General features: G+C 37.7%; 1 protein-coding gene across 1 annotated transcript in view; it reads right to left on the minus strand.

Annotated features, from left to right (window-relative positions):
- Positions 1–4725: 4725 nt before the first annotated feature.
- Positions 4726–25189, minus strand: part of KBTBD3 (kelch repeat and BTB domain containing 3) — a 31347-nt gene continuing 10883 nt past the window's right edge. Inside the window, exons 2-3 of the mRNA XM_033119704.1 lie at positions 16241–16485; positions 4726–12380 (exon numbers count right to left, since the gene is read on the minus strand). Of these exons, the coding sequence (XP_032975595.1) occupies positions 10778–12380; positions 16241–16461 (1824 nt within the window). The 5' untranslated portion in view covers positions 16462–16485 and the 3' untranslated portion in view covers positions 4726–10777. The remainder of the gene's footprint in view (positions 12381–16240; positions 16486–25189) is intronic.

Raw genomic sequence — 25189 nt, forward strand, 5'->3', positions numbered from 1 at the left:
GGAGATCTGGACTTCATTCTCTGTCTGGCATCAGCCACGGGAACCATAGTTAACCTTGAGAGTTGTGGGTCGAAGAGCAAAAGGGAATTCTCATCTGGGCAAATGTGGAAGCTAAGGAACTAAGGCTCAAGGAAGAGAGAGAGAGAGAGGGAGGGAGGGAGGGAGGAAAGGAGAGAGAGAGAGAGAAATTGAGAGAGAGAGAGAGAGGAAAAAAAAGAGAGAGAAATACAAAAATGGGGCCAAAAGTGTTAGCAACAGAGATCAGGCAAAATCAAATCTGGAGAGACTTCAGAGAAGCAACTGGATACTCAGCGAGTTCAAGGAGAATAGGGAACACATCTGATTTTCTTGCTATTATGCCCTCAAGCCTAGTATAGCGATGGCACACATTAGGACCTCAAGAAATTGTTGTTGAATGAATAAATGAGAAGCTCATGGTTGAGCTTAAGAGGGAATGTTTAGGATCAAGCAAAAGCTAAACTGTGTATTAAGCAAAATTTTACTCTGTCCTGTCAATTCCCTCTGCCAAGGTAGAATTGGGTAGTTTTCAGACTTAAAATTTTATCTCTAATTGTAGAATGTTGGAGAGTTAGGGGAAGACGGCTGCTGCTCAAATCAAACAAGAAAAAAGAGAGGCAGACACAGACACTTGCTGAACATTTTTAATTGCTAAGCACCATGCTAGGTATGTCACATGCATTATTTGATTAAATTCTCACACCATTTTGTGGGAGGTATCACCATTATCCCAATTTTACCGATAAAGAACGGGGGCACAGAATGTTTAAGTTAACTTGGTCAAGCTTATACAGCTTTTAAATCACTCTCTATGGGAGTACTGAGATTCAAACTAGGCCTCTCTGACTTCAGAGCTGGGTTCTCAACATCTACCCCAGTATGTTTCCTGACTTGCTCACTGACAGGAATCATTTGCAGCATTTGTTAAATACGAGTTCTGGACCTGAATCTAGCACTGACTGAATCAAATTTCCCAGAGTGAGATCCTAGATTCAGTATTTCTGACAGGTACCCCAGATGATTTATTTTGTGAAACAAGTTTGCGGAACACTGCCTGACACTCTATATTCCTGATAGATATCCCATTACAAAATTTATTGCTCAGAGAGTCAATATTTCACGTATCAATGGAAATTTAGATGCTATAAACTATTGAATAATTTTCTTTGTGAAAATTCTTAGAAATAAGAGGGCATATTAATTTGGGCTTGTAAGAGAGATGTGAACTGATTTATTAAAAGGTTGTTTAAAAAAGAACTATAAAAAATTTGAATTCCAATTAATGTTTCATGACATAAAAAGATGGTTCATCTCTTAAAGGAAAACATTAAGGTTAATTGGATTTTTAAATCTGGAAAACCTACAGGGAAAGGCTTTTCTTGATTAAAGAATTTACACTCATTTTATAGCAGATATTTTGGTCAGGGTTAGGGAAGGGTAATTAACTTCCCCTGGAAGATTCACTAATTACCACTGGAGCAAAATCAGGTTCAACAAGGCCTGAACTTGGAAGAAATGCAAAAATATTTATCAGGTGCAGTGGAATCTATCACTATACATATTAGGATGATCTGTTTAATACTTATGCCTAAATTCTATTTTAAGATCGCTCCCACAGATTTCTTGAGTTTTTCATGAAAAATTAGTTTGCTACCTTAGGTTTAGTTTCATTAAGCTTATGGAAGTCTTTAACATTAAAAAAATTCAGTAAGTGCAAAGAAACTTTACCCTGGAAAGATGGGTTTTATAAAATTATTTAAAATATAGTCTGCAGTTTTAATTAATTAATGTGCATTCGGTAGTTTGGTTTAGTGGTGCACCGCCTAAAAATGCACTATTTTGTAGTTTCCAAAACCTCAAATACTTTATCATGTTGAAACTCTGTATTCATTTAGTGAGAAGAGTATCACTTATTTAGGATTATTCCTCTGGAAAATATACATATAAATCAATAAAGATCTGTATGTTGGCTAAATTACTACAAATAGTTCTTGACAAAACCTGTTTTGTATCTTCCATTGTAAATGCATAAGAGCCTGTAGCACAATATTGAGTACACCTTAGTGACTGGAAAGGGGACAAACAAGGGATGCTTTTATCAACTTATTTTCTGTAAGTATAGAGATTAACTTTTGTCAATCAGGGGCTTCTTTTTTTTTTTCCCCTCCTGTATTGGGGAGTGGGGGAAGGGGTAAATTCAGAATTGAGTGAAAAAACTTCAAATACCAAAGCATCAGACTGAGATTGTTATCCGTCCTGTTTAATGACTGAAGAGGAAAGCTTCTCTGTGGGCCTGAGAGTATTAAGATGTTGACTGAGAGAGGAGACCTCCAATTTAGGGGAGCATCCTAAACCTGGTAACAGGCCAATTCCCTAAAATATCCTAGATGTTTTTAATAAACTTCGTTAAAGGCTTCTGCCCAGGGGGATTAAAGGGAAGGAGATGAGTCAATGTTTGTGGGCAAAGTGAACTGCAGAAAGCTGAAGGCACATGGAGAATTGGGGGTTATAAGGGAAGAAGTCTGGAGCAGTGTTTGGACCAAGGATTAATGAGAGAGAACCAGTGTCACGCGGGGTGTCATGCAGGGTGTCAGCTCCCGCTCCCCACATAAGAACTCAGGATACGGTGAGGCCAAAAAGGAACACCCACGGAGCCATCGATAGGGGAGTCATACCACTATATTCTCAATGGTGGCTGGGTTGGAGACACAGGAAGCAGGAGCTGTAGAGACCGTTAGCTTATCTTATACTCCTGGTCAGGTCAGGGTTAACAGCCCCTAGCCTGAAACAACATAATTGTAAATTCCAGGATGTGGGCAGTTGCAGCATGGAGACTAGAAGTCCTGTAGCTTATCTTATACTCCTGGTCTCCTTGTCCTGCAGTAAATCTTATACTCTTTGAAGCTATGTAAGTCTGTAGTTTATCTTATACTCCTTGTCCTGTAGTAAATCTTATACTCTTTGAAGCTATGTAAGTCCTGTAGTTTATCTTGTACTCTCTGAAGCTATGGAAAGCCTTGAAAATGCTATATAAACCCTTGGCTTTAAGTGTTTGGGGTCCTTGTTAAAACCCGCTGCGTGGGGCAGAGACTCGGACCCCAGCTGGCTGGAAATAAACCTCGTTGTGTGACTTGCATTATTGTGTGTGTCCTCTGTCTGTCTGCGGGGGGACAATTCCGGACCTTAACAGAGCCATATGATCCGCAGCCTGCCATCTGCTCCTCTCTGCCAACCAACCTCACTTTCTAGCTGCAAGCCGCCGTGCTAACTGTAATCCCCGCTTGCCAGCCACCATCTTCTTGCTAGCCCCCATTTACTGCTAGCATAGCCATGGCAGTTATATTAGTGGCAATTGACTCACTGGTTAAAGCTGATGGCCAACTAGCCACAGCTGATGGCCATCCAATCACAGTTGATGGCCATTTACTACCCGAGTAAGCACCTTTCCATGTGAGGGCGAGAGCCTGGAAACTGCACTCTTGGTTGTCACCACAACCAGAGAGCCTCAGAAATTCAGAGAAGACAACTGGCCTTATACAGTCACAGGGAATAAGTCCACAGTTGATTTTTCGAGGGTTGGGTTTCCAAGGAGGAATTGTTTCAACCTGAGCAGTAGTCTAGACGAGTGTGGGGACAGAGTCCCAGAGAGCAGTTTGCAGGCTCTCGGCCTCACATAGAAGGGTGCTGACTCGGGTAGTAGATGGCCATCAGCTGTGGCTAATTGGCCGTCAGCTGTAACCAGTTAGCCAATTAGCCACTGATATAACTGCCGCGGCTGTGTGAGTCCAGTACAGTAGGGAGTCCAGTCGGGAGACGAGAGTCCAGTCGAGTCAGTCGGTGGGTTGGCAGGCAGAAAAGCGGACAGCAGGTTGCAGGTTGTGTGACTCCAGCCTCCAGTGAGACTATAATGGTATGACTCCCCTATCTATGGCTCCGTGGGTGTTCCTTTTTGGCCTACCCATATCCTGTGTTCTTATGTGGGGAGCAGGACCAGAGACCCCGCAGGCCACCCCATAAGACAAATGGTGCAGCGAGCAGGGTCTCCTGCATGACAAATGGCGGAGCGAGCAGGGTCTCCCGCACGACGACAGACTTGGAAGCCAAGGTCATTTAGTATATTATAGCTCATCACGTAGAAAAACCAGAAACATAACAGAAAATAGGCCTGTCCAGAAAGGAAAAATCACAGGAACTGGAATTAAGGGAATATTTGTCCAATATAAACATTTAAAAAGTCTTCCCATGGTATCACTTACTTTCTCAGACTTTGACCCCTTTCGTAGCTCCACCCCAAGAGCATTTGGGCATGTGAGGTAGGAGGAGGCTTATACCCTGGCAGCTGGCTGGTCCTTTGTGGGGGGGTGTCCAGTGAAGCAGTACCTGGCACCGTACACTCAGCTAGCTTCTGCTGCTATCATTTGTGGCTCATGTATATCTGGTCTGTTCTTTCTTAGCTCAGTCAGGGCCTGGAGGTCTCTCCCCACCTATGACTCATCTGAAGTCCAACTGGTATTCTACTCTTTCAGACTAGGATGTCCACCTTGAAATCTATACTGCAAGACATGTCATCACAGCTACAGAAGCCCCTTCTGAAAATCCTCCCACCTCCACCACCACACTCTCAGCAATTCTCAGACTCATCTGAGCCATGCAGGCATCTGGAGAAGGGAGTGGCAAGAAAACAAGAGCCTTAGCATCCACCTTTTTCTACCTCTTTTATTTCTAATGATAATAAATACAAACAGAATACATTATTTTCTGAGACACATTTTAATAAATTAACAATTTTTTGTAGAATTGAAATGTTTTACTACATGTCAATATCATTAACATGGACCTGCAAAAATGCTGATTTTATGTTTCATAGTATATGGCAAAAGCCCACATTCCAGTAATAGGGAAATGAAGTAAATTACTTGTGTATGCAATGTAAGTAGCTTTGAGCACTACCCCACCAAGTGGGGAAAAGGTTATTAAAGCTATTATGCTCTTGTACGAAAAACGGGGTTCCATGTCTACTGATGAAACTTGCAGTCATTGTCTTATCTGTTACTGCCTTTGAAAGGAAACAGAGAATTAGATATTATAAATAAAATTCTCTGAGAACAAATAATTCCTAAGTACTAAAAATTAGGTGGGTAAATGACTTTGAAACTACAAGTTCACTTTCAAGAACCAACTATACACACATGTACTATACAACTATAAAATCAACACATGTTCTCAGGTGGATAGTGCACTGTATAATGCAATTTCATTCTCAAATAGAAAATGCTTCATTATTAACTTTTCCACATACTCACAAAAATGAAGTTGTATAAATTAACTAATCCAATTTCTCAGAGATTTTAAACATGAGAAAGGTATCGATTATTACAAAAAGAAATAACACATACATTAATAGATTACTAAAGTGTTATACAATGCGATAGCATTCTAAAATATAAAATCCTAATGTAAGTCTAAACAATTTCCTTTGTAGATGAAAATAAGTTGCAAAATGTACAATTATATCGAACCTATTCAGTAACAATATAACTATAATAAACATACTTTGCTTCACATACTGGCTCGATAGAGTATCAGTTTATTGGATGCCTTATTATATGCAGGCACTGTGCTAATTGCTAGGTCCAGAAATGATGAATATATATCCCTATTCCTAAGAGCTTTCAATTAAATGAAGACGACAGACATGTAAAGAAATATTTACACCACAATGTGATACTCAGAGAAATGTACTACTCTTGAGTTATTTCAGCAACCTTGTTATCCTTGGAACCAAAAGCATATTTGTTGAGCTAGTTAGAAAGTTATGGTTGGTAATGTTGTCAAAGTTAATGAAATGAATAAGGCTTCCTGACCCATAGGGTTATTTAATAATGGTATTGTTTTATGGAAATATACTCTATCCAACTGGCTTAACAGCACAGATGAATCTCCAGACTTAGATTATTACCGTAAGGCTGATATTTATTGATCTGTGAACAAATTGTCCTCTCATTAACCATCAAGGATGTAACTGCCTTAGTTTCTATTTTTTGTATACTTTTTAGTCTTTTTTAGAAGGGTTTTTAAAGTTCTGAAAATCAAATCCAATGACAAATGCTTCTAAGACTTACTAAAATTTAGCTTTAGAATTCCTTTCCCAGAAAATATGTGTTTGTGATTGTGTTGATGGAGGTAGGAGAGACAGCAGGGCTTTAGCCCAAATTGGATTTGTAGGAACTAGAGAGCTGGTTAAGGGAATGAGTTGCGTAAATTATCAAGAGGCTCTGCAGTGCTGATCAGGTGCAATCCACTAAAAAGGTGACAGAGCTAAAATAGAGGCAAGCGTACAAGGAGAAATATGTAACTCCGGCCATTATGGCAGGTTTTACAGTGTTAAGCTTTTAAACAAGAAGGAAAAGGAGGTCTTGAAATGGGAGACATTCTACTGTTTCAAATACTTGGGGAGAGGGCAACCTAGGACCAAGGGCTGGAGGTCATTACAGGAGGGCAGAATTGGTGTTACTGTTAGGAAGAACTTTAATAGAACTGTTCAAAAATGGAGGTAGTGAGCTTCTTACCCCTGGAAGCACTGAATTAGAAATTGAAAAAAAACATCATCTGTTAAGGGTGTTTTAGAATTTAGAGAGGCTTTCTATACCTGGTTGAAAGCTATATTAGATTCTAAGGTTATTTTCAAGTCTGAATCTGAGTCTATGATTTAGAAGTTACCTTTTGATAAGTGTGTAATAGTATCATCCTGGTTAAATTCCCTATTTAGATATTAAATTTGATTGAGCGTCAGTGTCATCAAATATAATTTACTTATGAATACATCTAGATTTTTAAGATATAAAGATATTCTTTCAAATCACACCATCTTTAACTAGAATCACTACATTTAGCTATATAGCTACATTTGCAATGAAATAAGAACAGTAATTCAGGAGAAAACTTTAGGTACTTGCCTTTCAGTTTCTATTTACTATAAAACAAATGTGTGCCTATGGTAGACAGAAAGAAAAATCCCTATTAGCAGCTTACTATAAATGCCAGCACCATTTATGTAGACTTTTTCCTGAGTAATTAAAAATGAAAAAGAACAAATTCATTTCAATAAGAATGCTCTTGAAATGATAGTTTTAAGGCTCAAGTCCTATTGAAACCTTGACTATGCAAAACCATTGAAATCAAGATACTCAGAATGCCTAAAATGCTAAACAAACTGGAGGAGAAAGTCATTAGTCATGTCAGAGAACTAGTAAGATAAAAATATATAAATAGAATGTAGAAATCTTTGGTTGTTCATTCCTCGGTAGGAATTTATTGGGCTAATCATCTGCCACATGTCACAGTCTGTGATAACTTGTCTTATTCTAAATATGGCTTTATAAAGTGGAATAAAGTTATTTCTTACGTTGAACAGAAATATTCCCTATAAATTCCAGCCTTTGTTTTTAGGTTGTCCTCTAGAGCTGCCTATTGGAAGACATTTTTGAGTCTTACACATTCAATTGTAAATATAAGAAATTCCAGACACTGCATCCAATTAAACTGAGGATGATGATCTAAAATTAACACTATATATTCAACAACATATATAATCATTACATTGTATTTATTGCTTCCAAATCTCAAAATGCAAACAGATGCTTTCCTCTATACCTGATTCTGCTTTTCAAATTGTATACCTTGAGCTAGGTACCCTGGACCCGTATTTAATTGCTCTTGGTATCTCGGAAAAATGGAATCACACTGCAGGATGTGGTCACTCTCTCAAAATATTCTAGCTTTCAAGGGTAGCATATAATGAATACTGCTGTGATAAAGACCTCTTTTCCTCCCCAAAGCAGAATTGAGTGTTAATGAGAATGCAGTTAATTTTGATTATGCAAATATTCTACATACTGCTCAGTCACACAGGCAGTAGATGAACAAAGCGCTCCATATTTTAAACGAAATTTGAAGATTGCTCTAAGAATGTCCATTAACTTTGAATTGATTTCATATAAATGTTGAATTTAATCTTTTTATTTTTAATAATGCCATATCCCTACTTTCAAATTTAGAAGACATTACACTATTAGAGTTTTTTATGTGCATAATCCAAATGTAGTGGAGTAAGACAAATGATAAAGGATTAGAAATGTTAAACAGAATTTTCCCACAAGAAGGAAGGTGATCTGGGTAATGAGCACAATCATTTTGTTTTACACTGTGGCGTTGGCTAAAGCACAATAATGAAAGGAAAGCAGAATTTAAAGAAAACAAAGACTACGGGAAGGGCCATTGATAAAGGGATATATTATTTCCTCTTCCCTAACCTTACAGTTCCTCCGAGGGTACTGAGACTTGCATGTCAGAGATCCAGAATGGAGGGTGAGGCCAGAATGATATATGTGGTTCTTGGACTGTGAAGCCACAGTGACTGGCAAGATCAGAAAGATATAGCCAGTTCAGTCATTGACGATGTGTGTGGTTGGGTTCTTGTGGATTTTGATCCAGGACAGATAGATCAAATGAAAATTCTACCTTTATAAGAAGATGCAAAATTGGAGGGAACAAGATCAATTATTAACAGAGCCAAGCCTAGCACAGATTGCTATTGTGCCAACCAAATAGTAAACAAAAGAAAAGTTTGGGGATTTATGACTACACTACTTTTATTGCAGTTATAACAGATGAAAAGCACTCAGATGCAGACAGAAATGCAGGTTAATAAGGGAAAATAATTAAAAGTAATTGCAACAATTGTAGAAACTAAGACAAAAACCTTGTGCGTTAGAAAGTATATTAAATCAAATGCAGAGGAAGCCAGTTAGGCCTTGATAACAAGGGTATTTCCAGATCATTACCGTAAATCAATAGCCAATGAGAAGAATGGTAGAAATCAACATGATACAGTAATGAAACAAGATCAGGAAGGGATTCCATTTGCTTTAGTTTCTCTTTTCTGGAAGAGATGAACAATTTATAGAGTCAATGATTAAAACGATTATTTATCTTAATTATTTATATCTGCTTAAATTAAGAGTTCAGTACATCCACATATGTATAGTTCACCCACTATGTTATGGTCTTAATGTGTTTTCAAAGACACACACACACACACAGAGGAAAGGGAAGAAACAACTAAAGTAGGTAGGGAGGAAGGCCACCAATTCTACAGAATACCTTTTATGCAACTGTCATCTGATTAAAGGACAGTCCCTGATTTTGCAATCGCATGATAATGTAGTCTAATATTTGTTCCATTTTGAAAAATATATTTGAAACCTAAGATGGCATACATTTATATGGTAAAAGAACCTTCACTTAGGAATATTTCCACTTTGGAACATACTTTTAAAGAATAAGTCCATTTACAACAGATGAACATTTACTAGAGTGTAGGAAACTACATTTGATTCCAGAGAAATCCAATCTACACATTACCTGAGCTGTAAAACCAGGGGTTTTAAAACCTAAAATGCTTATATCTTTTAAACTGATTAAAGAAAGCATATCCTCTTGCAAAGCAGAATCGTCCTAGCTGAGAACAGGATGATTGCTACTCTTCCATTGTTTGGGTTAAAGATGATTAAACATCTCAACAGATGTAAGTTGTTAATACTACTACCAAAAGCCCAGTAATTTGTTTTAAATTTAGAAAATAATTCACTATGAATAATTTACTAAAGTAGTAAACCAACATGGTGCTTGACAGTTGGTATGTATTATCACAGAAAACTGATATGGTACTCATTTAAATGCTGAAATTCCTTAGTGCAACTCAAATTTGGACATTTAAAAGATTAAGAAATGCAACGATAATGATCCACTTATCTAGAGGTCAGATTTTCTACATCCTCAATTATATTGGAACCTGGCAATGACACAGAAAAAGTATTTTAGCACTTCCATTCCAGAATCCAAGAACTTCATTCAATGGGTTACATATTAACATAAAATCAGCTCAGGTATTACTTAGAACTAGTAATTAAATCAAGGATGTTAATTTACTAAGCTTGAGCAGAAAATAAGGAGACAAGATACTGCTAAAATTGAAACCAACTAATACTGAGAACTAATAGAATCAGCAATGTTAAAAGCATTTCAGTAACTGATATCATTATGGAATTATAACATGGTATATTACACTCTTAATGAAGAGTTGAATCAAAAAAAGTTAAGCCATGTTTAGTGTACAGTTTAGGAGGCTGGGAAATTACACTGCATTTCAGAAAAATTTCTGACCAAACAGCGGTGAAAGAAAAGAAGGATTTAAAAACTCAATGATCAGAAAGGACAGGAATTCAACAACTCTTATACCTGTAGTAACAAAGTAGGATTATCACCTCTTTCTAATTTATTTTTTCACTTAATACAGAGTGTAAATAATTCGTTTTGACTACCTAAAGAGACTTCTCCCATCTAAATAGTACAAATCGGTGAACTTTGTACTTATTTTTACTTGTCTTTCATGTTCATGGATAAAGTACTTTAAAAATCAAAACATCAAAGCCTATGAGTTTTATTTACATACGAAAATACCAAGTATCCTGGATCTTCCCAGATTTAATTATGTTCAATATATTTTTGGTAAAATGTATTTTGTATTTTAAGTTTCTTGGAACTGCTAATTCATATATAGTATATATTCACAGTAATTCTCTAATAGAAGGTACATTTTATTTTACTAAGATGTAAAGACCTTTTACCAACTATTAACAAATTCACTGTAGGTTTCTAGAGCTGGAAGAATTTTAGAATGTCTAGGCACACACTACTTTTAGAAATTATTAGAAAACCATGGGTCCCTGTATTTATTAAACTGAATCACCTGGCAATAGAATTCAGTTAAGGCTTTTGGCATTGGTGAAACTTCCTCCCACTCAGACCTGCTGCTGTGGTAGACCTGCACCTCATCTGTGATTTCATCTGGTGCATAATCACCACCTAGTATATAAATTTTATCTTCAATTCCTACTGCACCTGCATTAAAGCCTGCACATTCAAATGATCCTTCACCCTTCCAAACACAAGTATCTGGACAAAAACTATAAACCTTATAGGTGGAAAGGTCACATATATAGAGTGTGCAGTTTACTGGGACAGCTTTAATTAGTGTTGCATGAAAAAACTGCCCAAACTCTGCTACTAATTCAGACCACTGATCAGTTGTAGCATTGTATTTAAAAAAGCAATCAAGCGATGGGTTGAAGGCATCTGTAACCTCCACTTCTGAGCCAAGAACATAAATTACATTTTGGCATGCACTTGCTTCGGGATAGTATATGCCCCTGGGTAACGGGCTAACAGACATCCATTCTTTGGAAAGAGGGTTGTAAGATTCAACATCTAAGAGACTTTTAATGTCCTGAGATCCTGTAGTCTTTCCACCTATGACAAATAACCTATTGAGAGCCATCACTGACGTATGCATGGTTCTTGGTGTTTTCATAGTCGATACAAGGAAGAAATCATTTTTGACTGGACAGTAGCACCAGGTTTGATCTGTGGCATCATGATATGACTCTGCAATATGAAGTCGAACTGTTCTACAACATGACCCTTTGCAACCACCTGTCAAGAATATTTTCTCTCCATAACTTGACAGACTAGATCCTGGCAAATCAATCAGGTGTGATTGTGGCAGTATTTTCCATGAATCAGTTTTAATATTATAGCAAAATGTATACTGATTTTCTCCATTTTCCTCAGTTTTATGAACAAATATGTATTTTTCAGTTGTGGATGGTCGAGCATCAGGGAAAAGTCCACCAGAACCTTGCACACACTTAATTGCATCCATGATTATGTCAAAACAGTTTGTGCTTTTGAGTAAACTCTCTTCATTGAGCAGACAGTCTTGAAGTGTCTCCTCAGACAACTGATGCAATCTTACTTTTTTAATCAAATAAGGCAGATGCTTTTGCCTTGATTCCAAATTATATTTAGTCCAACTGAGGACAACTTTCAGTACAGTTTCTTCTTCAGGAACATTTAATTCATCCGATTCCAGACATTTTTGCAGTATTCCAAAATTCATCTCTAAGAAATCACTGGATTTAAATAACAAAGAAAAGTGATGTTGCACAAAGTATAATGCATGCTCAAACAAACGGGTAGAGCCATAGCTATCTGATATGGATAACAACTGTAAACAATTGACAATATTAATACTTTTTATTAAAAAGTCACTGCAAGCTTTGGATAGGAAGGAAACTTGAAGAAATGATGACAACTGGAAGAACATTTCCACATTATCATCTGTTATCTTTGTTTTTCCAGTATAGGCATAATCAAGAAATGCTTTTACTGCTTTGGAGGACAAATTAGTAATAGTAACACTTCCACCATCTCTTTCTTTCATGTTTACTTCAAACATAGCCCTGCAAAAATAAAGAACACAGAAGAACAAGTAAACAGAAATATTTTATTCGATGATGATTTTCAATATTACCTTAAAAAGGTTTCCTTTACCCTTAGGTTGATTTAAAATATATTTCTGAAATATATTTTAAAAACATCCTAATAAACTATTTAAATATCTAGAATAGTTATGTACCATATCAGTTATTTGTAAAACATTTGCGTTATTAATACATAACTCCCACACTGTAAAATATATATTATAGCTGAGCTACAGCAACTAACCCAAAGAAGGCTATAAAAAGATTCAAATTTTGTATACTGATTTGACGTTCTTATATATTATTCATAAAATTAAGGTAAAATCTCTCCAATGGCTGAATTCATTTATGGGTTAATTAGTATCAACTTTGTAGGTGGTAACTAACATGACTTAAAATATATAATGCTTCTGGATTTAGGATTTAAAAATCTCTTTCAAATTAATTCTCAATTTGATAATAGTGAGACCTGTGCAAGATGGAATATAGTGAGATATCAGATGTTTCCAATGAATCTACCTGTGTGGGGAAATCTACCAAATAAGATAAACACGTCTAAAAAGACACATTTCATCAAGCACTTTAGGAAAAAGGGAATGTGATTTCATAAAACTAAACAATAACAATGTACCACACCGAACCAAAAAGGTTTAAAAATAAGTTTTTGTAGAAATAACCACTGAGAGATGCAGATGGGTGCCCAGATTTGAATAATTAAACATGTTTGAAAGTTCTTCCTAAGTTTTAATTTATCCCCACATGGCAAAGCTGATAGAATCTAAGGAATTGGGAACTTTTTTTGGCTCAGTTTAATCAAAAATATAAATTATTTGGAAATGCTGGGATAGGAGCCTCAGATGTATTTTACTATTGGTTTTGATAAGAACAATATTGCCATCCAGCCTCATATTAACTTCATATCCAGAGTTATTCCTTTTATACCTTAAACAAACCCATTATGGTGGTTGTCAGTGGAACAGCAAATAGAGATTAAGAGTAAAGTGGAAAGACTACAACAAAGAACTAAAGACTGCCAGTTAAACATTTGTTAAGACTGAAGATCAACTAATTTTGGTTCTGGTTTAATACCGGCTTGTGTTTGTGCTGGTATTATCCAGGATACCTTTGTGAGCAGCGCCCCTAGGTGGTCAAATAATCTGGGAGAAAACCAATTTAGTTATTATTAGAGTCTACTCCAGAGGGAAACTGAAGCTATTAAAGAAGCACTAGCATCTAACTGAAAAATACGAGGGGGCTTCCAAATATTGAATCTCCCTTAGGAAAGGAAGGCTTCCCACTAAGTTATTCGATACTACTTAATACAAAAACAAACATAGTTACAAAAATTATATACCTGTTACATATTATGTAGAGCATTGAAATAATGTGTATCAACTTAGAAATATTAACCTGTGATGTTAATTATATTAGGTTATTAGAAATCTATAGTCTGTCCTTGCAGGGTAATATTAAGAGCATGGCCTCTAGAACTTGGCTGCCTCGGTGGGTATCTAGCCTCTGCCACTTATTAGCTGTGTGACCTTGGGGAGGAGAGTTAACTTCATTATGCTTCAAATTCTTTATCTGAAAATGGGGATACTTGCAGTACCTATTTCACTGAGTTATGAGAAGAATAAATGAATTAATTGATGCAAAGTATTAGTTATTATTATTGTCATTAAGAAAATAAATGTTTTATATCAGAGTCTACGTATTTTTTTGAGCCTATATATTTTTAATTTATCATCAGCTTCCATATTTGCTTTGAGAAGACACATGTAATATCATGTTTCTATACTTCATTCTACTCATCTTTAAAGTATCCAGTTAACACTATCTCAAATTTACCAAGTTATCATAAAGTAATTATACAATATGTGTAATTACTTTTCAATCTTATCTCCAAAGACTTTACACTGGTATCATAATTTTCATTTTCCCCAAATATAAAGGGCATTTATTATGCATTGTGCACTTTTCTGCTATTTGATTTTATATTTTTCCTCTCAAAACTCCAGCGAGTTTGATCGTAACACAAATATGATAAATTAGTGGCCTTATCATACAAGAGTGTAAATTATAGAATTTCCATCTTCATTTGTACATATTTTATGTGAACTGCATACTCCATTTAGTGAAATACTGTATAATAAAGGATCCAGGTCACTACAGGAACATTACAGGTAAAAAAATTTTAATGTTCTATTTTAATAGTAATTTAAAAAATTTAAAGCAGGCCCATAAAAATCTAGGAGTAGGCTGAACAAAATACTATGGACAAAAATTACGTGCAGATCCATTAATAAATAACTTCACCATGAAGAAGACTGCCAATTCAAAGGCTTACATGCACTTCTTATTTTGTTAAAATGAAAACAGTACAGGGAAATCTGTGAAAGCTGTGCGTTCATACCAGATAATTTCCATTTTTTTGCAGTTTGGAAATAATAATAACAGTAGTTAACATGAATTGAATGTAGTGGGCACTGGCCTAATCATTGCATATACATTATTTCACTTAACTCTCATAATGACTTGATGAGTTAGGTTCTATTTTTATTATCTTAATTTTTTACAAATAAGGACACTGTGAGGTCTGCAGAGGTTAAGTAACTTGCCTAAGGTAACATATGTAATAAGCGGTGAAATTTAGATTTAGGCCATGTGTATTAAGAAGCCAAGTACTTAACCATTATACTGTACAGCTTCCTCTGATGGAGAGGTGACATGAAGGAGAGGGAGCAGAAAAAAATTACTTGGAAGAAAAACTGGATTAGAATAGAGGTGGGAAGAAATTGGTGGAACCTGAGCGTGACAGAGCATAAGAACAGTCAGGGCCCCGGTGGAGTATGAAGAAGACTAACTTAAGTTACCCGAGAAAAGAAATGAAAAAAATAGATGAAGACAGCCAATTTAGGCAAACAGCTAGTAAAAGCTGTATTTATATCTTAAACCTTACTCTGTTTTTTATTAAGTTGACTTATTAGAGATTTAAACCCTGCTTACTTTGACTAAAAATCACTTCTAACATTGAACATAATGCAAAATACTAAAATAATGATTTAAATTGATTGCAGTGTGAGTTAAGAGGGCTGATGAAGTCCTGGATGTCACCAAGAGGTTTGTTTCTGATCAAGAGGCCTCAGAATGGGTCCTGTGTCTGAGCATTAACCTTGCAGAATCAGAAACCTTGCAGAATCAGATGTGAAAAGAGTCGATTCTTAGTGTCCTGACCAGGAAAGTTCCTGTAAGATAATCTACCTGGGGAATCAGCTTGTATTCAGAAGGTTGCCTAGAATTGGAAAAAGCTAGGTGCTCTCCAGAAATGCTTTGGAGGCACTTCTCCCTGCTACAGGAAAATCTCTGCCAAAAAGAGGAGAAATCTTGAACTCCTCTAGGTTAGAGTCCTTCTCCCCTGGATAATCTGATACAATATGTGACTGAAATGTATTTTCCTCTCAGACTTCTCAGTTTCTTTGAACTTTGCTTCCATTTTGGATCAACCTGCCCTTTCCTCTTTTTCTCAATGACATGGTGCAGGGATGCCCCAAATAAAAGTGACCCCAGATCAAAACAATTTTTCCCCCGGAATATTTCAAGGGATTAATGTTGCATGGAACTTTATGAAATGCTAGCTTGGGAAGACCTGAGCTTTACAAAAGCTAGTCTTAAATTTTCATACTCAAAAAAAATCACTAGTTAATCTAAGTTCTAATTAGCTCTTTTTAAGAGTTAAAAATTACTGTTGCATGCTCCTGTAGGGGAAAAATTAAGTACAGTTTTAAAAAATAATTATCCATATTATAAAACCTGAGACATAGATAAATAAGATAAAGTACCTGAAAAAATCACTGCATGCTGCTAACACACACCGATGACATGGGATTATTTCATCTTTCATGATTATTTTGAAATCATAAAAGACATTTTGTTCTCTAAAATTCTGTAGTACACTCAAGATTTTTTGTCCATGATCTTCTGACACAAGGAAACTGTTTATCCTTTCAGATGGAATTCCATTACAGGAGCTTCGTTGATTGAAATCATATGAATTATCCATAGCCAATTCTATCTGTTCTTAGAACTGGAATGAAAAAAATAAAAAAACACTGATGTAAATAGTCCTAATACAATTTTCAGATCCAAAATTTGCCCTCTTAGTGTCAATTACACAAAAATGCTCGCTAAATAATCATAAGATAGTAAACCTTGTTCTAAACATTTGTTTTCATGATATTTAATAATAAATTTCTATTGAATTTTCATAAATATGGTGCTCACTGGAATAAAAAGTATATTAAGGGATCAACTTCAAGGCTATATAATCTGTTAAGTAGCACAAGTTATAAGTTGTATAAATTAGCTTACATAGGATATCACTAGATGACAAGTCTTGTTATGTAAGAGCTATTATTTATACAGTAACTGTCACGTGGGTAAGTACCCGATATATCCCTCTCCCCTCCCATCCATTTTCTTCTGGTAACAAAGCAGATGTTAAAATGCTGATCTTGGCTAGATTCTTCTGGGGTTAGATTTTTAAAAGACAACAGAGTATAAGACTAGTATTAACTAGTTATGGCCTTTGCTAAGGAAGAAAAGGCAAGCATTAGTCCATGTTGGTCTATTGGAAAGCGGGAAGAAAACAGCATAGAACTTTGTTCAAAAAGGCCTTTTAAACATGAGACGAGAAATCCCAGATAGCTGAAGGCCAGATAACAGTGACTTTCCCAAACTGCAAATTCAGTTCTAAGCATGAAAGTTTATACCACCAAAAGCAAGGAAGTGGGAAACAGACAGGAAAAGAAGACTGGAATCTAGGGGGGCCAGAGAAATAGTGAACCTTGATTCCACAGTATATTTCTGTTATGGTTATCTACTGCTTTGCAAATCACCCAAAACTTTATGACTTAAGACAATAATTTATTATCTCTTATGGTTCTGTGGGTTTAGCTGGAGCTTCTTGCTTTGGGGGTTTTCATATGGTTAGAGTCAGATGGCAGCTCTGGCTGATGTCATCTGAAGGTCTGACTGGGTTAGAGGTCCAATATGGTTTCTTTATTCACATTTCTGATTCTTCGAATGGGATCACTAGAAGAGATGCGGCTCTCTCTTGCTCTCTCTTGAAGCACTCTCCATGTGGATAGCTTATATTTCCTCATAGCATGGCAGTTTCAAGGTCTTTGGACTTTTTACATGGCAGCTTGGTTCACCTGAGGGAATGTTTTAAGCTCAGGTGGAAACCAGACCCTGGAGAAGTAGTCTGGATGGTCCTGCAGCATCAAAGCTCCATTCTAGGACTGAGACAATCTACTGATGTGTACAGTAACCATGAGCCATGTATAGCTATTTAAATTTAAATTACTTAAAATTAAATAAAACATTTAGTTCCTCAGTTGCTCTAGCCATATTTCATGTGGCCAGTAGCCATATGTAGTGTGATGATTACTTTTATGTGCCAACCTCACTGGGCCACAGGGTGCCCAGATATTTGGCTAAACATTATTTGTGGGTGTGTCTATTAGGGTGTTTCTGGATGAGATTAACATTTGAATTGACAGACTGAGTAAAGCAGATTGCTCTCCTTAACGTGAGTAGGACTCATCCAATCCATTGAAGGCCTGAAGAGAACAAAAGGCTGAGAAAGAAAGGATTCTTTCTCTTTGAGTTGGAACTTCAGGCTTCTCCTACTTTTGAACTAAAACTTGGACTACAACTTTACTACAGGCTCTCCTAGGCCTCCAGTTTACTGACTACAGATCTTGGGACTTCTCAGTCTCCACAATCACATGAGCCATAAGCCATAAGCCAACTTCGTATAGTAAATCAATGTCTATCAATCAATCTCTGTCCTTCCCTCCCTCCCTTTCTCCCTCCTTCCCTCTCTTCTACTCTCTCTCCCTCCAATTGGTTTTGTTTCTCTGGAGAACCCCCAACTAATACAGATGGCTAGTGGCTATTGTATCGTACAAATATAAAATATTTTCATCATCATATTAAATTCCATTGGATAGCTGATGTCCTATATTAAGAAGAGTATGCCTGTATAAGAGTGTGTGCATGTACACGTGCAGAGGGGGAAGTAATAGGATGCAACTGGCAGGATTACTGGGAAAATAAGTTACCTGCAGTAATCTTTTGAGCATTGCTCTGAGTAGCTCTAAGTAGGGACACATATTTAGACGGAGAGAGGGTGTCATGGAGAGTAAGAGAATGAGAGGCTTGGGGAGAAATTCTGAAGAACTGGGTGTTACTCCTGGTCTATTGCTCTAGTCTAGCAATGGGCTGGAGCATCAATAATCTGTAACAGCAATGTAGGGTCTTCTCTCCATGGCCTGACTCATAGAACCATAAAGCTGAGTGGGAGATTCAGTCTCTACACCCACCCAAGTGACCAAAGGTGGAATGGGGAGCCCAGAATTCCACACTTGCCTGGCTGTAATGAGGTGCCTTAACTCCCCTCCCACCCACCCACCTCCTATTGGACTGGTATCAAAGAAAGCTGAGTGTGGAGCCAGGACATTAATTTCTGCTGGGTGGTAACAGTGCCCACCACCTCCCCCCAATCATAAGTGGAGATCATGTGGCATGTGTGGAGTCGACTTCTACCATCACCTTTAGTAACATGGTATTCCTCCTTCTCCTTGCTGGGTTAGAGTCAGAGGCCTAGTGAAGAGTCAGGACTTTCACGATCACTCAGCAGTAACAAGGCCACTCTCACGTGATGCAAGTGAAGACCACGTGGGGAGTGATAACAAGGTGCCCCTCCCTCTCCCAGCCAGAATGGTATCAGAGGATACAGAGAGGGGAGCATGAATTCCCAACTCTGTCCACCCTCCCATCCCAGGTGTCAACAGTGAGGTGGAAAACCTGGACTTCTACCGCAACCTGGAAGTAATGAGGTGGTGACCTTAACTTAACAGAGCAGTGTCAGGATAAACCCACTAAAATACAAGATTTAAATAAGTCTAGAGGCTTACAACATAATATCCTATACATCCAAGAACAGGAATATATAAAATTGAATGAGAAAAACAATCAACAGATACCAACACTGATACGACACAAAAGTCAGAATTATCTGCCAAGAATTTTAAAGCAGCCATCCACAGAAATGCTTCAATGAGCAATTATAAACATGCTTGAGGATAATGGAAAAAAAAAAAAGAAAACCTCAGCAAATAGAGATATCGTGGGGGGGAGTGACTGGTTGGATCAGTGGTTAGAGCGCAGTGCCCACAACACCAAGGTCACCGGTTCAGTTCCCACATGGGCCAGTGAGCTGCACTCTCCACAACTAGACTGAAAACAAAAACTTGACATGGAGCTGATGGGTCCTGGAAAAACACACTGTTCCCCAATATTCCCCAATTAAAAAAAGAAAGAGAGAGAGAGAGAGAGAGAGAGAGAGAGAGAGAGAGAGAGAGAGATATGATATGAAGAACCAAATGGAAATTTTAGAACAAATACAATCATCAAATAGAATGGAGGGGGGAAAAAAGGCAAGAATCAATGATCCCGAAGAGAGTCCAACAGAAACTACACAATTTGTAACACAGTGAAAAAAACAGATGGAAAAACAAATGAACAGAGCCTGAGGAACATGTGGAAATATAATGAAAAACCTAACATCCATGTCATCAGAGTGCCACAAGGAGAGGAAAAAGAGTAGGACTAAAAAAGCACTTGAAGAAATGATTGAAAATGTCCCAAATTTGGCAAAAGACATAAACCTAAAGATTCAGGACTGTGAGTGAAACCCAAACAAAATAAATCTAAAGACATCTATACCAAGGAAAATCATAGTCAAACTTTTGAAAACTAAAGAAGAATAAATAAATCTTGGAAGAAGTGAGAAACACCTTACTTACAGGGGGAAAACAATGATAATGACAGTAGATTTATCATTAGAAACTATGGAGGCCAGAAGGAAGTGGCATAGTATTTTTCAAGTGCAGAAAGACAGGAATTGTCAACCCAGAATTCTATATCCATCAAAAATATCCCCTGGGAATGTAGGAGAACTCAACATTCTGAGATGAGTGAAAAGTAAGACTCTCATGGAGACATACTCTAAAATGGTAGATAAGGAAATTCTCTATAACCAGAAGTTTAATGATAAAAGGAATCATATCATATAATATCAAAAAGAAAAACGAATAGATTAAAAGCAAAAATATGGGTAAATACAATAGACTTTCTACCTCTTGCTTTTTCTAAGTTATGTTGGATGGTGGAAGCAAAAATTAAAACACTGCCTAATGTGGATCTCAATACATGTAAAGGAATCATTTAAAGCAATTATATAATGAGGATATGAAGGAGAATAAAGGGAAGTAAAACAGCATAAAGTTTCTACACTTTACTCAATGGTTACACTGGTATTGTCATAAAATATATGATATATGTATATCTACATATATAAATATTATACATTCATGTAAATAATGTAATACTTAGAACTACTAAAAAGTCTGTACAAAGAGATAAACTCATAGTCACTATAACTGAATTAGGATGAAATTCTAAAAACGGTTCACGTAAGCCACAAGAAAGCAGAAAAAAGAGAAATTAAAGAAGAGAGACTAAACAAATAACAACCAAAAAGCAGGCATAAGTACTAACATATCAATAACTGCACAAAACCCACAAATGGTTTATGTACAATTAAAAGACAGCGATTAGCATAATAGATTAAAATAATATGACCCAACTTTACACTTCCTACAAGTAACTCACTTTAAATAGAATGATATAAGAGGCTGAAAGTCAAAGGATGGAAAAAGAGAGAATATACAAGCATTAATTAAAGAAAACAGGTGTGGATATATGACTATCATATAGACTTCAACAAGCAAAATTATCAGAGAAAGAGAGGAATATTACATAATCTCAGTCTACCAAGAAGACATAGCAAATCTCAATATGTACGTAGCAGACAATAGAGCTGTAAAATATGTGAAGCAAAAACTGATAGAATTGGAAAGAAAAATAGACAAATGTACTATTATAGTTGGCAATTTAACACCTCTTTCTCTAAAATTAATAGAACAAGAAGACAGTAAGTCAGCAGTGATATAAAACTCAACACCAACAACCAACAGAATCTAATCAACATTTATAGAAAACTTGACTTAACAACAGAATACACATTATTTTCAAGTGAACATGGAACATATACCAAGAGTGACCATATGCTGATCCTCAAAACAAACTTCAAATGATTTAAAAAAATTGAAATCACACAGAATATATTTTCGGACCACAGTGGAATCAAAGTAGGAATAAATAAGAAAAAGATAACAGGAAAACGTCCATATACTTGGAAACTAAATAACACACTTCTAAATAATTCATGAGTCAAAGAGAAAGTCTCAAGGGAAATAAAAAAATACATTGAACTGAATAAAAATGAAAATACAACATATCAAAATATGTGGGATATACCTAAAACAACACTGAGAAAAATCCACGGCACTAAGTGCTTATATTAGAATAGAATAAAGGTCTGAAATCAATAATCTAAGCTCCCACCTCAAGAAACTAGGAGGGAAAAAAGGCAAAATTAAGACTACAATGATATATCACTATTCGTCTATTAGAATGGCTGATACACTGGATCACGCACACATTGCTAGTGAAAATTATCTGACATTTCCTTAAAAATCTGAACACGAGACAGTGATCCCAAGGGGCTAGGGAAGTTAATGCACAGTTCTGCCTGATTTGAAAACCCAAACAATGAGCCATGCTGGCTCGGAGCCTCTTTTTGCTGTCCACTTGGGTACAGAAGCTAATTCTTAGCCCTCTCTGCTGCTGAGTGCAGCCTCCCTAGCCCCACGCCACCAAGAAACTTTGCCAGAGCACCTGAGAAACTGAGTAGCCCAGCAGCACTTGAGTGGAGCACCTGGCCAGTGATTCTGCCTGTCTGCAAAGCTCAGCTGGTGAACCCATCTGGCCAGGGAGCTCCATGTGCAGTTTTGCCTTATTCAGGTATTCAGCCAGCAAGCTAGACCAACTGTGGAGTTTGTTACACAGACCAACATACACGTAGGCTGGGAAGCAAATTTGAAGCCACTTCTAGGGTTAAATACAGCCTCCAGGCCTACCCAACCAGGAAGCCTAACAACAATATCTGGGATGCTGCATAGTCCAACCTACAGCCACACTTACAACAGCACTGGAGCAGAGAGCCGAGCCAACATGACACCACCAATGGAAATTAATAAAGCACCAACAACTAACAATGAAGAAATGGAGATCTATGAACTATCTATAAAACATTCATTCCTCTTAAAGAAGGACCCCGGACCAAGAAAATTAGACCTTTCTGGCAAGCTCTTTCTCATGACCCTTCACTGAGTGCTCAGAAGAAAAACTGGGGGTGAGGGGTAAGGAAGGGGGTACTGGACAGAGACTCCTTTCATGGAGCTGGTGTGCATGAGGTGAACAGCACCTACTGGGATGTCCTCCTGGACTTACCAGGTCTTCTACAAATGAGAAGTCTTAGACTACTAGAGGAAGCGCAATAAGTCCTTTTCTCTCCATGGCACAAAGAACGACTGCTTCTAGAGAAGGGATTGAAGCAATAATCCCTACACCTACAGTAGGGGCAGAAAACTGTCATGGGCCCAAGATCCTACACCAATACTATGCAGACGTCTACTATTGCTGGTAAGAGGCAGGAATTTTGCTCCCAAAATGGACTACAGTTTTCCTTCTGAGATAGAAGAGTAGGAATATTGAAAAAGTCTCATTTTCAGTGCCAAAGTCACACACAACAAAAAATCCTGTGCTTCTACCACAAGCCTAGTACTGATTAGCAAGCAACACCTATCTACTATGAAGGGCAGTAGTGGACAACAGTTTCTACTGTGGCAAGCATGTGAAAGAATGGCTGAAAGCTTAAAGGAGGAACACTGAGAAAAACCCTATTGCAACTCAGATTACACATTAAACCCAGGGAAACAGCAGCCTACCACGAGATGACTTTGAAGCCTATCATACACTGGAGGTAATAATAGCAAAAACAAAATCCAAATCCAGCACAACTCCTAACTAGATTTACTCAATTCCCCCAAAATAAAGTCCTGACAAAATAAGAGAAGGGCCTTTACAAATGTGCATACTACCTACCTCAGTCTCTACTGTTCTTTTACATACAATGTGCACCATTTCGTCAAAAATTACAAGGCGCACACAAAAAAAGGTGGAGAAAATAACCCACTATCAAAAAAATAAGTAACAATCAGAACCATACACAGAGATGCAGATATTGGAACTATAAGGTAGGGCCTTTAAATAAATGCACTTGGCAGATTTCCAAGATGAACCCTAATGATGAAAGCCCTTGTAAAATCTTTTTCTTGAGAGTGGGCAAGACTTGTGGATATGCAAGCATAACACATCCTTGATTGTGATACACTATATGACAAAATGGATTTTTTTCAGATGTCCTTAAGTTCCCTAACCAGTTGAGTTCGTCAAAAGGGATATTATCCCGGGTGGGTCTGACCTAATAAGGTGAGTTCTTAAAAGGAGGTCTCAAGGTTCTGGTCAAGATAGCGAAGTAGGCAAATGCTATGCTTGACTCTTCCCATGACAACATTAAAATTACAATTAAATTATAGAACAATCAACCTGGAGAAACATCTGAAGACTACATAAACGGGAGTCCTATAACTAAGGACATAAAAAAGCCATGTCAAGATTGGTAGGAGGTACCCAGACATGACCCCACATCACCATGTGGCGGTCGAGAATTGAGAGGGATATCGCAGCTGCAGAGGTCACTTCTGAAGAGTGAAGGGTCCCAGCCCCACACTGGACTCTGCAGCCCAGAGCACTAGTGAAGGGAAGAGGAGCCCTCACAACACCTGGCTATGAAAATCAGTGGGGATTCCATCCATCCAGGTCAGACAGAAGGAGGCTGGAAACCCAGGCATCCCCTAAAGGGTCCGAACTCAGACTCTAACTCCCAGGCACTAACCCAGGTCTCCAGCAGAGGGAGAGCAGCTCGAGAGTTGCTAGAGATATATAGAGAGAAACTGAGTTGTGTGGATTCAAGACGAGGGCTAGAGGGACAGCTGTCATTGTCCCTGTGTTAAGTCCTCCTCCCATGTAGTTGGCGGTCTGATACCATCTTTCCTGTGTTGAGCCCTCCCCAACATGGCCAAATCTGAATTTCATTGGCCTGGTGAACTCCGCTTGCTGTACCCTGGTGACTCCTGGGACTCTGCCCCACCCAACTCGCATGCTGCCATAGGCTTTTTCAGGAGCTGGTGGTCAGCCAGTGTGGGCCTGTGCTGCAGTCTTTCTTGGACAAGAAAGACTTGTCCAAGTCTGGGCAGTGGCCTCAGTGTGCTCTGGCCCCAAGCTCAGCACTGATGCAAAATCTGAATCTGCATTAACCTAGTGAATACAACTTACTCCACCCTGGTGACTCCGAGACCCTAACTTAACTCCCATACCACCCAAGTTTCATCCAGTGGCTGCATCTTATAGGCAGCCAGCAGACAGTGGCAGGCTTCAGGGTGTCCTTGGCCTTTTGCTTAGCTTCCCAGGCCTGGTACTGTTGGTGGCCAGCCTCAGTTCGCATTGTGGCCTCCCCACAGACCTTCAGGTCAAGTATAGGCAGTGACCAACTATGGCTCACTTTGTAGCTCCTATCAGGTAATCCTGGGCTGGTTACAGGCAGTGGCTTATCTTGGCCAGCAAGAGAGTCCCTCAAAAGAGGCCCCAGAACCAACATACACAGTGGCTGCCTTCAGACCACAACAGAACACTAC

The sequence above is a fragment of the Rhinolophus ferrumequinum genome, chromosome 11 (genome assembly GCF_004115265.2).
Source record: "Rhinolophus ferrumequinum isolate MPI-CBG mRhiFer1 chromosome 11, mRhiFer1_v1.p, whole genome shotgun sequence".
Classification (NCBI taxonomy): domain Eukaryota; kingdom Metazoa; phylum Chordata; class Mammalia; order Chiroptera; family Rhinolophidae; genus Rhinolophus; species Rhinolophus ferrumequinum.